General features: G+C 43.1%; 1 protein-coding gene across 4 annotated transcripts in view; it reads left to right on the plus strand.

The window, feature by feature from the left end:
• LOC119722607 (caspase-8-like) overlaps positions 1-16,452 on the plus strand; it is a 29,468-nt gene extending 13,016 nt beyond the window's left edge. For all 4 annotated transcript variants that reach the window (XM_038192804.1, XM_038192805.1, XM_038192802.1 and 1 more), the window contains 5 exons: positions 945-1,103; positions 2,061-2,147; positions 2,495-2,662; positions 12,236-12,507; positions 15,750-16,452. In XM_038192804.1, the coding sequence (XP_038048732.1) occupies positions 945-1,103; positions 2,061-2,147; positions 2,495-2,662; positions 12,236-12,507; positions 15,750-16,115 (1,052 nt within the window). In that variant the 3' untranslated portion in view covers positions 16,116-16,452. The remainder of the gene's footprint in view (positions 1-944; positions 1,104-2,060; positions 2,148-2,494; positions 2,663-12,235; positions 12,508-15,749) is intronic.
• The last annotated feature ends 2,242 nt before the right edge of the window (positions 16,453-18,694 follow it).

Consider the following 18,694-nt stretch of genomic DNA (forward strand, 5'->3'; position numbering starts at 1 on the left):
TGAGGCTGACCACATGTTCAGGGATATAGTGTGTGTCTTCTGCAAACAGATCTATTCCATTGGAGATATTATCAGTCATGTCATTAATGAACATGAGGAACAGGGTTGGCCCCATACACTACCTTTGGAGACTCCTGCATTCATGCACCTGAAGTTTGCAGACTGACCATTTTTTACTACCTTCTATCTGTCAAAAAAATTTCCAAGTCACCTGTGTATTTTTCCTTGGATTCCATTTGCTGAAAGTTTATGTAGTAGGCCCTAGTGCCAAACTCCCTTGAAAGCACGGCTGATGTCAAGTGTGACAACCCTGACCTTCCCGGATCTATATCCACTGTATCTGCCCATCACTGGGTGGTATTAACTTAAGGAGAAGATCATGATTGATTGATTTGGCTGAGAGCCAAACTGGTTTTGTGACAGGAGACTATGATATGATAGGTGGGCCTGGATTCGTTTGTTGAGAATGATCTCAAAGTTCTTGCAATTAGTAATAGTAATTAGATGATAGATGTTTGGATCAGAACGGTATCCTGGTTTATTGATGGGGATTACATTTGCCTCTTCCAATTGTGGGGGCATACTTATAATAATAATAACAATGGAACCATGCTCAGAGTGTTTAGCGTGTGTTCTTTGCTAGCTCTTTTCTTCAAAATAGTACAATGTATACATGAAACTGTCACCAAACAAGTCCAAAAATACCAACTTATAAAATATCCTTTGCACTTGGTTTGATGATTGCTACATATTTTTTAATATTTTCTTTAACTTGGGTCCAGATCATTTCGATTCATACTTTGCATGGCATCAATCGATAATGATTTTCAACACATCACTTTTGTTCTAAATAGTAGTCTGAATTTAGATGTGCTTATAGTTTAGGTTTCTTTTAATTTAAATGTTTCCATGACTGTAATTTCTGAATGTGTCTCCATTGTAAGGGATAGCATGTCCATCAGGACCCATGGCTAGGCAGCTGCAATCCTTGGATCAACGGTTGACATCACAGCCAATGAATGTAGATCCTCCAGCACACCCCACTACACAAGCACAGCAGCCAATGTCACAGGCTGATGCAGTACCTGAAAACACCCCATCCAGTAAGTTGATAACACATTAATGTTAGTAACTGACATTGTCTTCATGGAGTGATGCCTTTTTTCAATATTCTGAATTAATTTGTGTTTCCTAATTTTGATCGTAAAGTTTTATATGGCCTTTATGTTTATAAGCTGCCAATAAGTATTGGCAGGATATGAATAGCAGAATGCTTATTAAAATGTGACATACTGATGTTAACGTACATAATTAAACTGGCTTTTTGAATGGAAAAATGACCAAATTTGGCATTTACCCCATTGCATTGTATTATATGTGAAGTTTCATATTTCTATTTGGCCTTGTGGTCTAGTGAATTAAATTTGATCTTGTGGATAATTCTAGTTTGGACATTCATGTCCAGTTCATGGAATTGTAGTGTGTGTGGAGGCAGGGCATTGTGTCCCATATAGATCATTCTCAAATGACGTCATTTCCTACAGACCAGCCACGTGCATCGGCATTTTGAGCGTCAACTTGCATAACGCGCATTGGCTGCATCGTATTTCGAACACATTTCGAGCAACAAGTGCGAGTGTTTTAGAACATTTTCAACACTGCACAATTGCAGTTCTCCTACAGAGATGGCCGTCATTGAGAGAGACCTATTACTCCTCTCTAGCCTGGTGTATATGCACTGTAGTGCTTGTGGTGGAACTGTTGGTTTACATCTAAAGTTTAGCATGCCAGTTGTTTACTGCCTTAGGGAGCTGAAAAAGATACATCATTATTTCCCATTGAGAAGTAGTATTGGTGATGTAGCTCTAAGACCCACTTCTGTCAGCCAGTATACATTTATACACCAATAACAGATGAAAATGTGCATAGTAAGCAAAAGAAAGATACACTGTTAAATCGTAAATACAACATAATGCGTTAATGTTTGTTTAGCTATTGTAAGTTGCTGAATTGAGCAAACACCCACCCCTCCCATTTTGTTGTTGAAATGATTCATACAGGTTGCAGTAATGTAACTGAGAAAATGGAAGAAATGAGTATCAATCAGTCACAAGGAGGCCAAGAAACATCACCCATACAGCAGACATGTAAGTTGCTGGTCACTTAGTTTTATACTTGACATGATTTCATACTAGTCAAGTCACAGGGTATCTCCGTCTTAAAATAACTGTGAAGCTGTAGTGTATTCAACAAGATTCTGTACTCTCACAAAGAATGGTGTAAGAATGCAGCTGTATTTTTTAAAGCAAATCTGTGTTTTATAGGAATGTCACAAATTAGGTGAATGACAAAGCAGACATCCGCTAATCTTGCTAAGGTTCATCATTTATCATGTACTGGACAAATGTATGATTAAAAAATAAAATCCATGATACACAGGGTCTTGCAGATCCAACACATGAAACTTGTGTTATCTTTATTTGTCATACTGCAGATCCAGAGACGATAGTCGGCAATGTCGGGCAAGGTCATGTGATTGCACAACCCTCTTTACCAGAATACAGGATGAACCGGAACCCAAGGGGGCTGTGTATGATCATCAACAACGTCCAATTTGAGGGATCATCATTAACGTCCCGCCCAGGAAGTGAAAAAGACACAGGTATGAGATTGCTAATCTGTAGTTTCATAAAGGTGTGCCAATGAAATGTTTCTGCCTCATGAGCATAATTTCATATTGGGCCAAAAACTTGGGAGAAATGTTGGATTTATCTTCCATCAAATAAATGGTTGATTGCAAATAGAGCATGGAATGAAGATAATTACTGATCTCTTGGTTTTTGTGACCATGTCTTTTGCACAAACATACAGTACATGTACACAGTTCACATTTTGCTTCAATAACTGAATTCAAATTCAAAAGGGGAAACCGAGGCAGAAAAACTCCAAAAGTACTACTACAAATGGGGAGCCAGTAGAGGGAGGAGATACTTGGACTCCTTGATGCACTGGGATATTGACCAATAGCTGCATTAATGGAGCACACGTAGGCCTATTCACAGGGGTGGTACTGGGGCAATGCTGGAGTGAGTGCACACCACATTCTTCACCACACTAGACTTGACTCAAATCTGACTTTAGTCTGAATCCCAAACCCACGTGCCCCCCGCAGCAGATGTCGATGCCCCCCCCCCCCCCTTTAAAATCTTGAAATGAACAAAAAATTGTACACCGCGCTGTCGAAATGAGCGCTTGGACTGGTGTTCATATCTAAAGGCAATTAATGTATCAACCTGTATTATTTACGTACGTGTACGCCAATGTATTTTCACTTCCGTCAGGCCAAAACTGTTGGCCAACCTACGTCCGCAAGATTACGTATGGTTGTATAATGTCGAGTGCATGCACTCATGCACTGTGAATTTCAAAAACACAAAAACACATCGATTTCGCCATTAGTATAGTGGTTGATGTGTTGTAAGTTTTGAACATGAACCCATTTCCCCCCCCCCCTTTTTTTTTTTAGTGACGTCTCAATAAACGCAGGCACTGCACATACCACCATCTATTAAAGTGGTCAGAAATTGCCTCAGATCGCACCACAGAGCATCTACAATCGGGGCCCGTTAGCGGGCCTCGAACCCCACACCGTAATTTTTTTTTATCCACATTCGGGGGACCAATTGTTTTTGGGGGGCCCCCCCCCAAAAAAAAGTGGGTTCTGGATCCGTCCTGGATATACATGTACATGCAGGTATGCCTTTATCATGCATCAGTCCAAAAACACCTCCAGGTACCCCCTAGATGTTTCACCCCAGTTACGCCCCTGATGGTGTTGCACGTGTGTGTCCTCGATTTACACAATAAACATGCATTACATTCACTGTGTGGCATTACATTCACTGTGTGGACTTCCGAACAAAGAGGTCCACATAAACCAGGTAGAGGTGACATTGTGTGGACTTGGGCAAGTCCACACAGTGTTTCCCCATGCGTGTGGTTCAGAGCCCGCTTAAGGACCCGGAAAAAAATTGATTCTAGATGCTCTGATTTCTGACCACTTTAACCAATATGTTCTTAGCAAAAGATAATAATGTTGTCCACTTCGTGTCCTACTTACCTGTTGGACCTATAAATGCATAGACTGGCACCGAAATTGGTGGTGGGAGTGGGCTGCAATTGAGTCAAAGAAGGACACACAAATAAGGAATCACCTCATGGACTACACAAAGGCACATTACAAACTACCATGAGCCTTACTCACCCTACTGTTGAGTTGTTGGTACAACAGCCTGGGTTGAGACCTCTTTGGAGGGTCGTCTTGGGGCAGCTGATGGCATGGTGGCTGACATCGTCACCTGCCCAGTCCGCCCCTCTGTTAAGAGGACATCTCTCAGGTAACATGACGAAAAGGTCGTTGCTGTTTTCCAGCATGCTGCCTGCATTATATCTTCCACAGGAACACCCCGCAATAGTGCCCATGATGTTGTGACCGCCCTTGTATCATGAGCATGAATCGTCCGACGGGATTCGTTCTGAGGACTGTCTGGCATTTGGGATCGGATAGCTGTAACTATCCATCGAGAAATTGTGTCACGGGATGCTGGGCCGTGGGGAGGAGTCGAAGTTAAAAACAGTTGAGACTCCCCACCGCGGATGGGTTTTGTGCGAGCTATGTACCATTTTAGAGCTCTAACTGGGCACCATTTCTTATCTTCGGGGACCGAAGATAATGATTTCAACTCAGGAACAAAGATGTCCGGAGGCTGGAAGTTAGGAGACTGGTTTTTAGTAAGGAAAGTACTTCGAGGGATGAGACGTACTCCGTGCGGCTCCCATCTTATGTGTCCCTTGTCCAGGGTCAATGCATGGAGTTTGCTCCGTCTTCAGCTGTTGCAGCAGCGAGGAGGAAAGCTACCTTGACTGACAGATCCAACAAGGGTACCGTCGCAAGAGGTTCATAGGGCTGGTTTGCCAGAGTACGTAGGACCTCTCCTAAATCCCATGCTGGGATAAGTTTACGTTGAGGAGGACGCTTCGTAAACATGCCTTTGAGCAGTTGACCTAGTGCCAGGTTGTTTGATACAGAGGAGCCATCTTGAAAACCTTGATGCACTGCAGCAATGGCCGACTTGTAATTTTTTACTGTGGCCAATGTTAGCCCTGTATTAAACAGGTGGAGGAGGAAGTCCCCAACCATGGTTACAGATGCAGAGAGGGGATCCACATCCCTCCCGTCGCACCACCTAAAAAAATGTCGGAGTCGGCTATCATATGTCTTCCTTGTAGACGATCTCCAGCCACAGGCTGCCAAGGCGGCAGCTTCCTCAGAAAGGCCTGCTGTTCGCATGGAATGCTGGACAATAGCCAACAAGTCAGGCGTAGTGACTCCGGATCCGGGTGGTTCAACTTGGGCCGGGTCTGTTTCAGTATATCTGGTCTCTGCGGGAGGATGATGGGCTGATGAACCAGCAACCTGAACATCGTTTGGAACCAGGTTTGGCGAGGCCAAAATGGAGCTATGAGCATCACCTTGCAGGGTTCCTTCCGTATCTTGTGCAGTACCCTCGAGAGAATTGAGATCGGTGGGTATGCATATGCGTACATGCCTGTCCAGTCGATTGTTAAGGCATTGACTGCCCAGGCTTTTGGATCCACGACTCGAGTGCAGTATACCGGCAATTGGTTGTTCAGTGGTGACGCGAATAGATCTATGTTGGGACGATCCATTAGATTGAACAGTGTTTGGACAACTTTTGGGTGTAGTTGCCATTCTGTTGGAAGGATCTTTCCTCTGGACAGTGCGTCTGCAGTGACATTCAACTCGCCTGGTATGTGACATGCCACAAGAGTTACGTTGTGATCTATGCACCAAAGGAGTAGCTTCCAAGTCTGGAAGCACAACTGGGGGGAACATGTTCCTCCTTGGCGATTTATGTAGGCCACTACAGTTGAGTTGTCGGATTGCACCATTACAACCTTCTGTTTGACTAGGCTGATGAGCTGGGATAAGGCTCTGCGAACTGCAAGGAGTTCCAGAACATTGATGTGGAAAATCAGTTTGTCTGGTGTCCAAAGACCTGACACTTGCTGTGACTGCAGATGCGCACCCCATCCCATGTTGGACGCATCTGTCGTAAGAGTCACCGTGGGAAGTGGAGGAGGAAAAGGCAAACCTTGACTCAGGTTGCTCCAAATTGTCCACCAATGAATGTGGGGGATGATTGGCTTCAGTATTGGTATGCTCCTTGACAAAGGATGTTGACTGGGTCGAAAATGGGCCAAAAGATGCATTTGAATTGGCCGCATCCTCAGGCGACACCATGGGACTAGATCGACCAGACTGGCCATTAGGCCCAGCAGTCGTAGCCAGGCCACCGCTGGTGCTGATCGAGCCGTCAGGAACAGTGTGGCGCACTCCTGGACATTGTGTACTCGTTCGCTCGAAGGGTAAGCGATCCCTGTTACCAGGTCGATTTCTGCCCCTAGAAAAGACGGTGTCTGGGTGGGGACCAGATGAGACTTTTCCAAGTTTATCAGAAACCCTAACCTTGTCGTCAAGTCGACAGTTACCTCTAAGGACTGTTGAACTTCCTCTTTGGACCTGCCTACGATTAACCAATCGTCCAGGTAGAGGAATATTATTATATTCGCTCTTCGAAGTATTGTTGCCAGGGTCTTTGTTACTCTGGTGAAGACCCTTGGTGATGTTGACAGACCGAACGGAAGAGTGAGGAACTCGAAAATTGTATTTTTGTATTGAAAACGAAGGTATTTTCTGTGTTCCTCGCAAATGGGTACGTGAAGATAAGCATCCTGCAGATCTATTGATGCGGCCCAGGATGGTGTTGGGAGATAATTTAAGACGGTGCGCAGGGTCTCCATTCGGAACTGCCGTGGACGAATAAACCTGTTCAACGGCTTTAGGTTCAGAATAGGACGCCACTCGCCTTGCTTCTTCTTGGGTGTAAGGAAGAATGTCGACATGAAACCTGATGTTTCTACTGGGCTTTGTACCGGTTGAATTGCTTGCTTTGATAGCAGGGTTTCTATTTCTTTCTCCAATGCCTTCCGCTGTTCTCTGTCTGATGGAACAGGGGTGGGACGTGAGAACATTACCGATGGAGGAGTGCTCGTAAACTCGAGGCTGTACCCCTGTGTGACTGTCTGAAGCACCCACCCATCGGTGCAAAAGTGGGCCCAAGTCTCCCCGAATTGCCTTAAGCGGCCCCCCACGGGCCCAATCTGGGGGGCCACGGATGGAGAACCAGCGTCACCGACGCCACCCCCGACCCGCTCGAGAAGAATTCTGGCGGGAGGGAAACCGCGTGCCACGACCTCTTGAGGTTGGCCAGCCAAAACTTCGTCCGGAAGTTGTCTGTGATGTTGTTGCGGCTGCTGCTGGTGTTGATCGAGCCACAGTGGTTGATTGGGTAGACTTGGGTGTCCGAAAGGAGGGCAAAGGTTTTCTAAACCCTTTGGACCTATTCGAAGTAGTCGGGACCTTAGCTGTTGGTTGTGACTTCTTCCGAGGGGCCTGTAAATTAATACGGTCTGTTGCTTCTAGACGTTTGGCCTCGGCCTCCATCATCGTCTGGAACTGATCCGCAAACAAATCCTTGCTCCATAAAGGAAGGGCCTCCATGCGTTTTCTTGCCCCTTCTGAAGGGAAGAAGATCATTTCTAGAACATTGGAACGTCTGGAGACCGTGGCAAGTACAGAGACCCTAGCAAATTGGTCTAGGATGATGCGTAATCCATCCTCCAGACATTGAAAGGCATTGACAGCCATTGTAGGAGAAACATTGGAACCGGAATCACATGCAGTAACCAAGTATTCTGACAAAAGAAGCATAAATGAAGTCGTTTGCAGACCCATGCGGGATGCTGCATCAACCTTATGTAATGCCTCTTCAAGCTTACTCCGGACAGGATCGGCAAAGGGAACTTTAAGTGATTGTTTCCCTGTATCTGCCGCCATCTTGTCCTTTGCATTGTCTGGGATAACCGGAACTGTTAAAAATTCTTCGGTATCCTGCTTTGGAACCCGAAAGGGATGACATGCTGCCTTGGCAAAGGGTTGCCATTTTTTCTGACCAGCTATTGTTTTAAGACGGTTAGAAAAAACCCTGTCCACCGGGAATTCCGGAAAGGTTGACTTCGGGGAATCCCGCTCTGGTACACCTGTGCGTTTCTTAAAACTAGGCCGTGTACCTTGTGAAGATTCTGACTGTTCAGGAATGGGAACCTTTAATATACGAACCATATCCCACATCACTTCACGAAATCTATTATCGGTAGTCTAATAAGGATGACTCCCGGTAGAATCCACGTCAGATGGCCGATCCATCGAAGATGGACCCGGCTGGGACGCGAGGTTACCCTTAGGTGTTGCCTCGTGTGTATCTACAGCTGTAGAATGAGTAGGTGAAGGTCTCTTGGCGTCTCTGCGCGTAGCGCGGTTGACGTCCGAGTCCGACTCTTGCAATGAATCAGACGGGTGAATAGAAATAGCGCCGCCTGATTCCCGGTCAAATTCCCGATCTTCAGCCTCAGCTTGAGGGGAAATTGGGAGTTGTTGTGGCGCCAACGCCGCCAACTGAGCCGACAAAGCCTGAAAACCTTTCAGCAATAAATCCGATGTATTGTCTCTCCGCCCGCGTTTGCGATGACGTGGGTGGTCCGATGACTGGCCAGAAGTCGGCGACGTACTGGCACTGTCGCTCGTTGAAGAGCTAGAATAACGGCGGCGGTGGGATTTATGGGCCCGGCGCCGTTTATTCTTGGGCCGTGATCGATGTTCCGATCCACGGCGGCGAGCCATTAAATCAGAAATTCCCGAAGGAACGTCCAAAAGAACCCTGGGTGCCACCGGCACGCTCCGGGCTTGACTGGGCGCCACTGGTGCACGATTATCAGGACCAGGTGCCGGGTTAAACGCGGCGGCCGTGGTCAAACCGATAGGGCCCGATTCCGCTCGGTTCCCCAGACCAACGGTCGGGGCCGAACGTAAACGCGATGGGCCGATCGGTTTTTGTTTCTTCGGTTTTGCGCCCTCAACCGGTGGCTGAGGACAATCCGGGGAATCCCCTTCGGAGCAATCTGCTCCCGGGAAAATCCCGGTGTCGGTCGCCGGGATTGCCGACGTAGACCGATGTTTTTCTCAGTTTGCCGACTCATCGGCCCGGGAGCTCGCAGACTTCCGTCTGGCCCCGTTTTGTACCGAGTCAGGGCCGGTGGTTTTCAGCGCATCGCGCCCACCACCGGTCCTTTTCCTTCCCTTATGGGGACTGGCCTGCGACACTTCCGTGCCCGAAACCTGTCCCCGGGAAAGACTTGCGGCACTGGAACCCTCGGCTATCGGCCCGGCTCCAGTCTGCGAAAGCCCCATCGCGCGTCCGGTAGGATCGGTAAAACCAATACCAGGAACGGACCGCGGTGGCTCCGTACTTACCCGCTTCGATGACTTCTTTTTCTTTCCAGAAGTGGTCGAAGCTTCACTTCTTGCCGAGTCTGTAGATTTCGCTAGCCAGGTGTCAATCTTCGTCCACATTTCGGAGCCCCATGGCTCGCAAATGGAACACCTAAGAGCTCTAGAACATGGCCTACACTTAGGACATAATTCGTGGGAGTCGTCTAGGCTATTCGGCAAAATCTTGTGACATTTATCACAAGTCACGAAATTTTTGGGAGGCATTTTATCAAAGACCCCAAAAACCAGAACAGTCTCAGAACTATAGTAGGATTTTCTTCAAACTGTGAGGATAAAAAAATACAAACACATACGTATCCTTTAATGTACAATGTATACACGCAAAAACACGAGGTCATAAAACGAAATAAAAACGTTTATAAAACTCGTCTAAAAACAAACAAATGTAACCAGAAACACACCTAGTGCTTCCGAGAAACAAATGTACTGCAAATCTTGAGAAAATTAATAATAAATAGCGATTAAATCCAGTAAAAACGTGCATGCTACTGTGAGCATTGAAAAACACGTCCTACCGACACGAGCGCTAAAGAAAAGAGGGCGATAATGGCGGGGGCTCTGACTATTGTGGGCGCTGGCGCAGGAGGGCGCTGTGGCACGCTATAGCAAATCTTTACTTTAGCGGTTAATTTACATAGTTAAGGAAATATGCATTTATAGGTCCAACAGGTAAGTAGGACACGAAGTGGACCAAGTTGTTTCTTAATCCACCTACTTAAATATTCACAACAACTTTAGAGTCCAGGCAAGAACACTAAAACTTCTAGTCAGTGCTGCACTCAATAACAATTTACCACAAAAACTAATACATACTAATGAGCTAGGGAGTAGCAATACTAGCAACCTTTGTGGTTTCCCTGTGCAGGCTGATGGTGCACTGATCACATAGCAATTACCAGCCACTGTACACAACCCTACTCACACAGCACAGTGTCGATATTATACCCACACATGTAGCTATGCCTATTATCGATATGCAACTTAAACCACAGATTCTACACTCAGCTATAAACGTGGAGTGGAGGTTCCTAATGACTCTACCAGCTGGTGTACTCCAATACTCCTTCCAAGATAAACCACAAGATGCAGTGCTGGCAATCTTAGGGTGTGGTCTAGATAGTCCATACATGTACATTCATTTTAGCTGCATTTTTCTAATAAGGAGCAGTCCCCAAAGTTTGATAAAATATTAAGCGAATAACTGAATAATAGAATTGTGAATTACAGAATTAAATATATCTCAACCACTCTGAATAAGTGTACAAATAAGAATAAACCCAAGATAAAAAGTAACTATAAACTTTAGCTTAAACTAGCAAAGAAATTTGCAAGAAGTAAAAGTAAATGAAATAGTAAGAAATCTGATAAGGATAAGAGAATATCAAAATACAATGAACTTGAACTCCTCAAATGAAATTGATAAATCCCTAGTGGACTTGCCTAACAGTTTCAGGGAGTCTTACGGTACAAAAAGTGATAAACTAATCCGAACAATTAAAATGCACTAAATCATCACCCTAAATAATGATAACTTGTGAACACAAATGTGAATTGTAAACTAGTAATAACGAGAAATAAAGAATGATTTGTAACTAAACAGAACAAGGATGGGAAAATGAGCACAGTTCTTGACTAGGACAACTGGAGCATAGGAATAGATACTTCCACGATGATGGCTAAGAATGAAAATGCTGAAAGATCAGACTGTTCACACTGACCACACTGACCACATCTCAGGGTCTATGAACTCTAGTGGGTGGCTGTTACTAGGGCAACCAGTGGGCCTTCCTTGTACCATTGAGCTAGACTAGTCTTAAAGGGGCAATGCACTGAAAGTGCCTGGTCACATTCAACTAAAAGTCAAAGTTAAATTTCCAAGAATTTGAGAAGCTGTTATCCATACAATGACGTTTGTAGCATGAGGCGCTGCCTTTGTGATAGATTCTCAACCTTTGGGTTAATCAGGGGCAGCATATTACACTAAACATGCATGTAGGAGTTTGACATGGCAAGTTTTTAGCTCTGCTATCAATGCTATGCTATAAAGTGTAAAGGATGTACATGTACAGGTGTGCCAACCTGCCATCTTTGTGTGGACCTTAAAACAAAACAGGTCCACACAATGCAGGTTGTGTGAACCTTCTGTGGACTAAGCCAGGTCCACACAAGGTTTCCCCTCTCTGGAAAACATATTCAGAGGCATTTTTGGGTCAGGTTCATCCGTCGCAAAATGAAGAGGAACGCTTGTGGAAATCATGATAAAAAAAATTGGGATGAAAAAGTATTCACAGTGCAAGTGAAATATGATTTTTCTCTAGTTTTCTCTGTCAACTACATGAAGACAAAGGAATGTCCACACTAGGTATGTAAGAGACTGCTTACCCATGAAGCAGGTATCTTGCCCGCCAAGCTGCCTCCTCCACCTCATGTACCCATACATGTATGTTATTACTAGCTTGAGTACATGTTGGAGTTTGCGGTGTGTACTATTTGTGCTTAACCCCTGTGCAAAAGCACACTGGGGCAGGCGAGTTACTTTAATTTTAAAAATGTGAAAGAATGTGGGGTATGACTCGACATGGAACAATCATAAGTGTATAGTCACTCCAGGGTGGCCCAGGGGCGAGTTTGCAATTAGGATTGATACTTGGTGTGACATCGCCTGATGAAATGAACATGTAATAACATTTGTAAAAAAAATTAAAATGACACCTGTCAATATCATCTTTCATGTATGTGCAGGTAAACTGGACAATCTGTTCAACAAACTCCATTTTGAGGTGGCAGTCAAGGAGGATCTTACAGCCCATGCCATGCTTGATTGGTTCAAGAGAGTCAGTCAGCTTAATCACAGTGACTATGACTGTTTTGCATGTTGCATCTTGACACATGGGGCACTGGGTCAAGTCTTTGGCACGGATGGCGAGCCTGTGGAGATACAACAGATCCTGGGACTTTTCACAGGAGTTTCATGTCGGAGTCTTGTTGGCAAGCCAAAAATGTTTTTCATACAGGTATGTTGACTATCAGTTGTTATTTCGGCAGCTCAAATTTATGCAATGCTTAGTTAAAAATCAATGACAGTAAATAGGAAAAAATGTCACGAAGGTTTCATTAGGATACCTCAATGTCTGAGGTATATGCAACCATACATGTGATGCTTAGTAAACTGGTTCTGATAGAATATTTATCAAACCAACCAGGCAGAAATTTGTTTTCTATCAATTCTATCTCTGTTAGGGGCCGTTCACAATTATCAACATTTTCACAAGTGTACAAAGAGTACGCTTTTTCAAGACCCCCCCTCCCCCTAAAAGTGTACGAAAAAAAATGTTGATTTTTTTTCACACAAGTCTATATATAGACACTTGCATGTGATTTAAAGGGTTTTTGTAACTTTTGTAGATCAAGTTTTTGGCCATGACATGAACCCCTATTCAGTGTGAATGAAGATGTAAAATTATTGTGAACGGCCCCTTACAAACTCCATGTATTCGTTGGTCGGATTCTTGTGGACAATACATCCTTTGTCGAATGAGGAATTTCAACAATTGATCCAAGTCAACAGCGCGGATAGAATATTTATTGTCCGCCATTGCTAGTGCCGGTGTTGTTCGTCAGGTGTAGCGTGAATATCCGACTCCATGAAATGTGGACTCATTGGTAGTAGTGCGCACGCGTGAGTACGATACTACTCTATTTTTAGGATCGTTTGGGGAGAGTGACCTGTCACGTGCGAGGGATGAACCAATAAAAGGGAAAAAGGGTCAGATTTTCATAGGAGTCGGATTTTCATGTGACACCGACCGTTAAAAACACGCAGTGGATACGGACTATACGGGACCTGGCGCGGGGCGTGACCGGCTCGGCAAGTGCTCGATCGGCATCGGTTGCGGCTGTGGCGACGGGCGAGAAAACAGATCGACATTAAAAAAAAAAAAAGCGTTAGGCGGGCATTAACGGGCGAGAAAACATATCGACATTTAAAAAAAAAAAAAAGCGTACGGCGGCCATTAACCCCCTCGCCCCCAGCGTACGGTTTGTACGCTCGTGAAAATGTTGATAATTGTGAACGGCCCCTTATACTATGTATGAAAACCATACCAGTGTCTGTGGCCTGCGTGTACATCAATAACACATACAAATGCAATGAAAGACTTCAATTTCAGCCAAACGCGATCAATGCCATGTCGTTACTCTTTTCATGTTGCGCACACTCAATTTCGACTTGTTGGATACAAAAAGCTCCCAAAATATAAGAATTTTTAGTTGCATAATTTCAGACTTTTTGTTCCAAATGGCTATCGATCGCGGGCTTCGGAAATAAATTCTAGACTTCAACACATTACATGAAACAAAACAACAACAAAAACGGTTGTCCTGCCCCCAGATCTCAAAAAGGACAGTGATCCAACTTTCAGACCTGAGTTCAAGAAGGGGGTACTAAAATTTACAAGTACTTAACTTTAGCCTTGACCAAGGCTATCAGCTTGTTCCCATACGAGCTTGTTCCCGCTACCGCATTGCACACCGCGCGCGCCGCGGCACACTGGTTGTACCACGCTGTTAGCCCAAACGACCCTTGCGTGTGCTTTGTGTGCATGTACGTGCACCACACACACACTTCCGCAAACAGCCGCACAGTAAGTCGAGGCGGAGGATAGCCTTGACGCAACCGTGGCAAATTCCTCATGTGTTTCTTTATATTTTCGGCCGAACTCGGCCGAGAATTTCTGATGCGCATATATTACACAATATCCAATCAAAGCCCGTAAACTTTGACCCGCTACATACATATTCATGAAGCCCGCAAATTACCGTAAAAACCAGTATGTTCACTCAAAAATAAATGTCCAAGTATTCCAATCCCATTTTAAACCATTTCTCCAGTTTTATATTAAACAAATGAAATATGCCGCTATATATGAATGATCACTTGTTCAAAATGATGATACTATTTCCAATGTATTGCGAATTGGACAGTTCGAGACAGTTATATCCGCCAACGTTTATTGTCGGTGCAACAGCGTATATTATCACGCCACTACCCGTACCTGCCAGTGACATTCTGACAGCAAATGTAGGGAACAGGTCAACTCGGACCCAGGTCAAATCGTACATATTTTATCGAATGCAGGTTAACTCGTATCTGTATAAAGTCATGTCACAGCCGTATGAATTAACTGCAAGAAACGAGCTATTGACTTTGGGATGGAAATATACGAAACTGTCATATAGGGACTTGGTGAATAAAATCTCTCCCTGAATTCGTACCATGTGCAACATATATCTCATACATACGACACATGTATTTTAACGCATACGTACGAATTGTCATACCTTCGACATACGTACGACATGTCAGTCGTAGGTTTAACATATAAATCGTACCTATATGTCGTATGACATACAAGTCACAATACATATGTCGTACGTACGAGATACAAGTCGTACTCACAAGATTTGTCGTATGTACGACATAATCGACAAATAAGTCAAACCTAAGAGTAAAAATTCATATGTTGTACACACGAGATATTAAGTCGTACTCATACGACAGAGTCGTATGCGACATATATCGTACACTGTTGACTCGACACCATATAAGATCGTATGCACGACATATATGTTATATCACTGAACCAGTTTTAATAGCTATTCAAATGAATTAGTGATTTTTATTCATTACATTTCCTTACCCAGGGTGGGACCAAACAGTTTTAAACCGGTTTCCATTGGGGCCCTGCATATACTACTAATGTTTATACACACGTGTACAAATACAATACAACACAATGAAATAAGTAAAAGCATACAAGATTACTGCATGATCGTAAAGCAACTATTATAAGTATTATATAACATAACACAGAAACATATACACTTTGAAACGACATTGCTGAGGTGATTTAAGTTTATATGAGGAATTTGGAAATTTCTTGTGACATCAGTAAACTATACATGTGTATATCGATACATTCGCTGATTACGGGAGGGGTGAAAAAAACGTGAAAAAAAACATTTTGGAGAAAAAAAAGGAACGTTTTCATCAAGCTCCTTATTATCATGGCAACCAAGTTAATTAACTCTGTAAGTCAGCACATGTTTGACTGGCCGAATGTTTTACGTAGTTCAGATTTGAATGAGGTTAAAGGTTAGATATAACATGAGGCATCAGTGCTGTTTTATAAATAAGGGATGTGGTGATAACACAGTAAGTAATGAGTTGTGTTATTATTGATGTGTTTTATTCTAGGCTTGTCAAGGCAAAACTGAGCAAGAAGGAGTACAAGACATAGAAACTGATGAGCCTGAGCGGCATGGATTAGGTGTTGGCATGTCCAAAACAAAACCCAATGAAGCTGACTTTCTGCTGAGCTATGCCACTGTGCCAGGATATGTCTCATACCGTAGTAAGAGTGAAGGCTCTTGGTACGTCAATGCGTTAGTGGATCAGATAAATAAGCATCACAATACTACTGATATGCTGAACATCTTAACTGTAGTGAACAAAACTCTGTGTGATCAAAATGCCCAAAGAAAGGGGAGCATCAGGAAACAGGTGCCAGCACCTAGCTATACATTAGAGAAGGCTCTGTATCTGCGTAGTTTGGTCGGCTAAGTAAACCCAGTCCAGGATCAGTAAGTCAAAGGAAACAAAATGATGAAGATTAAACGATCACTAAAACATGGACAATAAATCAGTAGTTTATCCAGGTTTTGGCTCTGGGGGCAAGATGGGTATTTTTTTTTTTTTTAACCAACCAACCACTTCACCACCGTGCTTACCTGGGACCACTGGCGAGTTCACATTTATTGTAACAGTGGATACAGTGATCAAAGAGTTTTTGGTGGAATTCTGCATTGGGAGATGTACATGGTAATAGGTTTTACCTGAGTTGCAACCATCAATGAGGAGCAACAATAAATAGAACAATTATTAACATGTAAGAAAATCAGTTCCCCATGTTATCGCGCTTGTCATGTATTTGTTGTCAACTGAAATTGACTTCAAAGTTTCTGTTAAACAACTTTCCGGAAGAATTTACATCAAATATTTTTTATAGTAACCTTACTTCTGCATTCCCGATTCCCAAATGAACTTCACTTCAAATGGAGACTGTTTGCAACTGCTAGTTTGCTACTATAGTATACAAATATTGAATGCTTCGAGTGGTGTAGTAAAACTAGCCTCCCGAGGTGATCCATGGATCACTGAGGGAGGCTAGTTTTACTTCACCACGAGATAAAGCATTCAATATTTGTTTTATAACACTTAACCCACAGATTCTGCTTGGTTTTAATATTTTTAATTATTTAAATCTGAACACAGTTTTAAACTTCAATTTCAATACAAAATTGGTGGAAAATGTATTTCTCTCTTCCAAACTACCCCTTCACTAAATGTTTGAACCCAACTTTGCAGCGCGCTCGCTTTGGAACAAAACGCGTTACGCGCAACGCGCACACCAGCATGCATATGCATACAAATACCGCGCCGTGGATATAGTACTTTGGTTGCTAATGGTATAGTACTTTGGTTGCTACGGGTATAGTACTTTTTGCCGTGCACAGAAAGATAGCAAAAATAGAAAGTATCGTGTGACTCGCTCTTGGTCAATCCAGATACAGAATCTGTGGGTGTTATAATGACAGCTATGATGAGAATGGCTAATTTGTATGCTATTTCCTTCCTGCTCCTGTTCCCTTTATCTAGATGTTAAAGTCTGACAAGGTTACATCCAAATTTCTTATCCTTTAGATCAATGTTTCAATAACAAGGGCATGAAGTTGAAAGGTCCAGGGAGATTGTACTGGACCAATGAGCACTCAATTCTGTTCAGTTCAAGAACAAGACGAGGCAAGCCAGTAATGGTGGTTCTACACTACACAATTCCATTCAATTGATTCAGAATGGCTATTGGAAGTCTTCATGCAAGAATATGCTCGGTCACGCTTAGGTCAACCACAAACAATAATCTGGCATGCATTTCTTTCCCAACTTTAATTTCATAAAGTGTATTATAAAATGTTTACATTCCCAAATGTAATCACTCTATTTAATAGGGTATTTGCGTAGAATGTAAAATTTGCTTGAATCATCCATTATCCACAAATTACAATCATAATCAATTTATATCCTGCTAATGCACAATCGTATGCAAAATAGTTGAAATATACAGTGGGTCATCTGCTTGAGTTCTTGTTGGTTGAAATTGTGAAGCCTGGCCTGGTTGTCCTAGACATCAACACTGGCAGGGCATGGCCAGGTTGTATCATTTTGATGGTATGGTATAAACACAATTAGCATGCTCTTCTTAGATCCTCTATTTAATTTGTGATTTTGACCTGGAATAAAAATCTAATACATTCTGAGTGGTTTGATCAGAATATATACAAGGTAAACTAGAGATTTTCTAGAGAACTTGAGACATTTGTTGAGTTACAAATGCAAGAGTGATCGGAAAGACAACTATTTCATGAGACATTGCCCAGTTAATTTGGGAATTAATTTTTTTCAGAGCAGAAAAAGGATCACAAAATTTTCCAGTATGGTACATGTAGAACCGTTTGTTTACGTCTATATACATGTTTTGGTACATGCACACTTATTTCCAGTTTAATGACGTCAGCAGTTAAAATATGCAAATTGAATACCGATCTAGTTCAGAGATGATACATGTTCATCATGAAGTGGAAGGAACCTTCGACAATTAGGACATTTTATTTTAAATTCTCACTACCATAACTTCCGGTCTGATGACGTCATGATTCTGAAACTGTGCAAATTCATATTGAATATCTGGGGGCAATTTTGACGATTGGTTTTTAAATTCTGAAAAGGCACTCTCTATTTGATGTGCCTCTAGAGGCGCCCTTTCGGATGATGTCATCATATCTGTATTTGCGTTTAGAATTCCTGACTAAACACGTTCGTAGTTTATTTGTCTGTAGTAAAATGCTTCCATTTTCGAGTTGTATTAAATTTTCATTGCACTTCCGGGGACACCAGAAGTGAAAGTCAAGCGGTTTTGTGCCCGCCTGCCCGGGAATATGAAATGTTGCTCATGGCACCATCTACCACCTCACGAAAAATGAACACGATACTCTATAAAATTTAATTAATTCTAATTCTGCCCTTAAATCACTGGTAATTTGATACCAATACATGATAATGTCATGATGATGTCACAAAATCTA

This window comes from Patiria miniata, unplaced genomic scaffold (genome assembly GCF_015706575.1).
Source record: "Patiria miniata isolate m_02_andy unplaced genomic scaffold, ASM1570657v1 HiC_scaffold_16, whole genome shotgun sequence".
NCBI lineage: Eukaryota > Metazoa > Echinodermata > Asteroidea > Valvatida > Asterinidae > Patiria > Patiria miniata.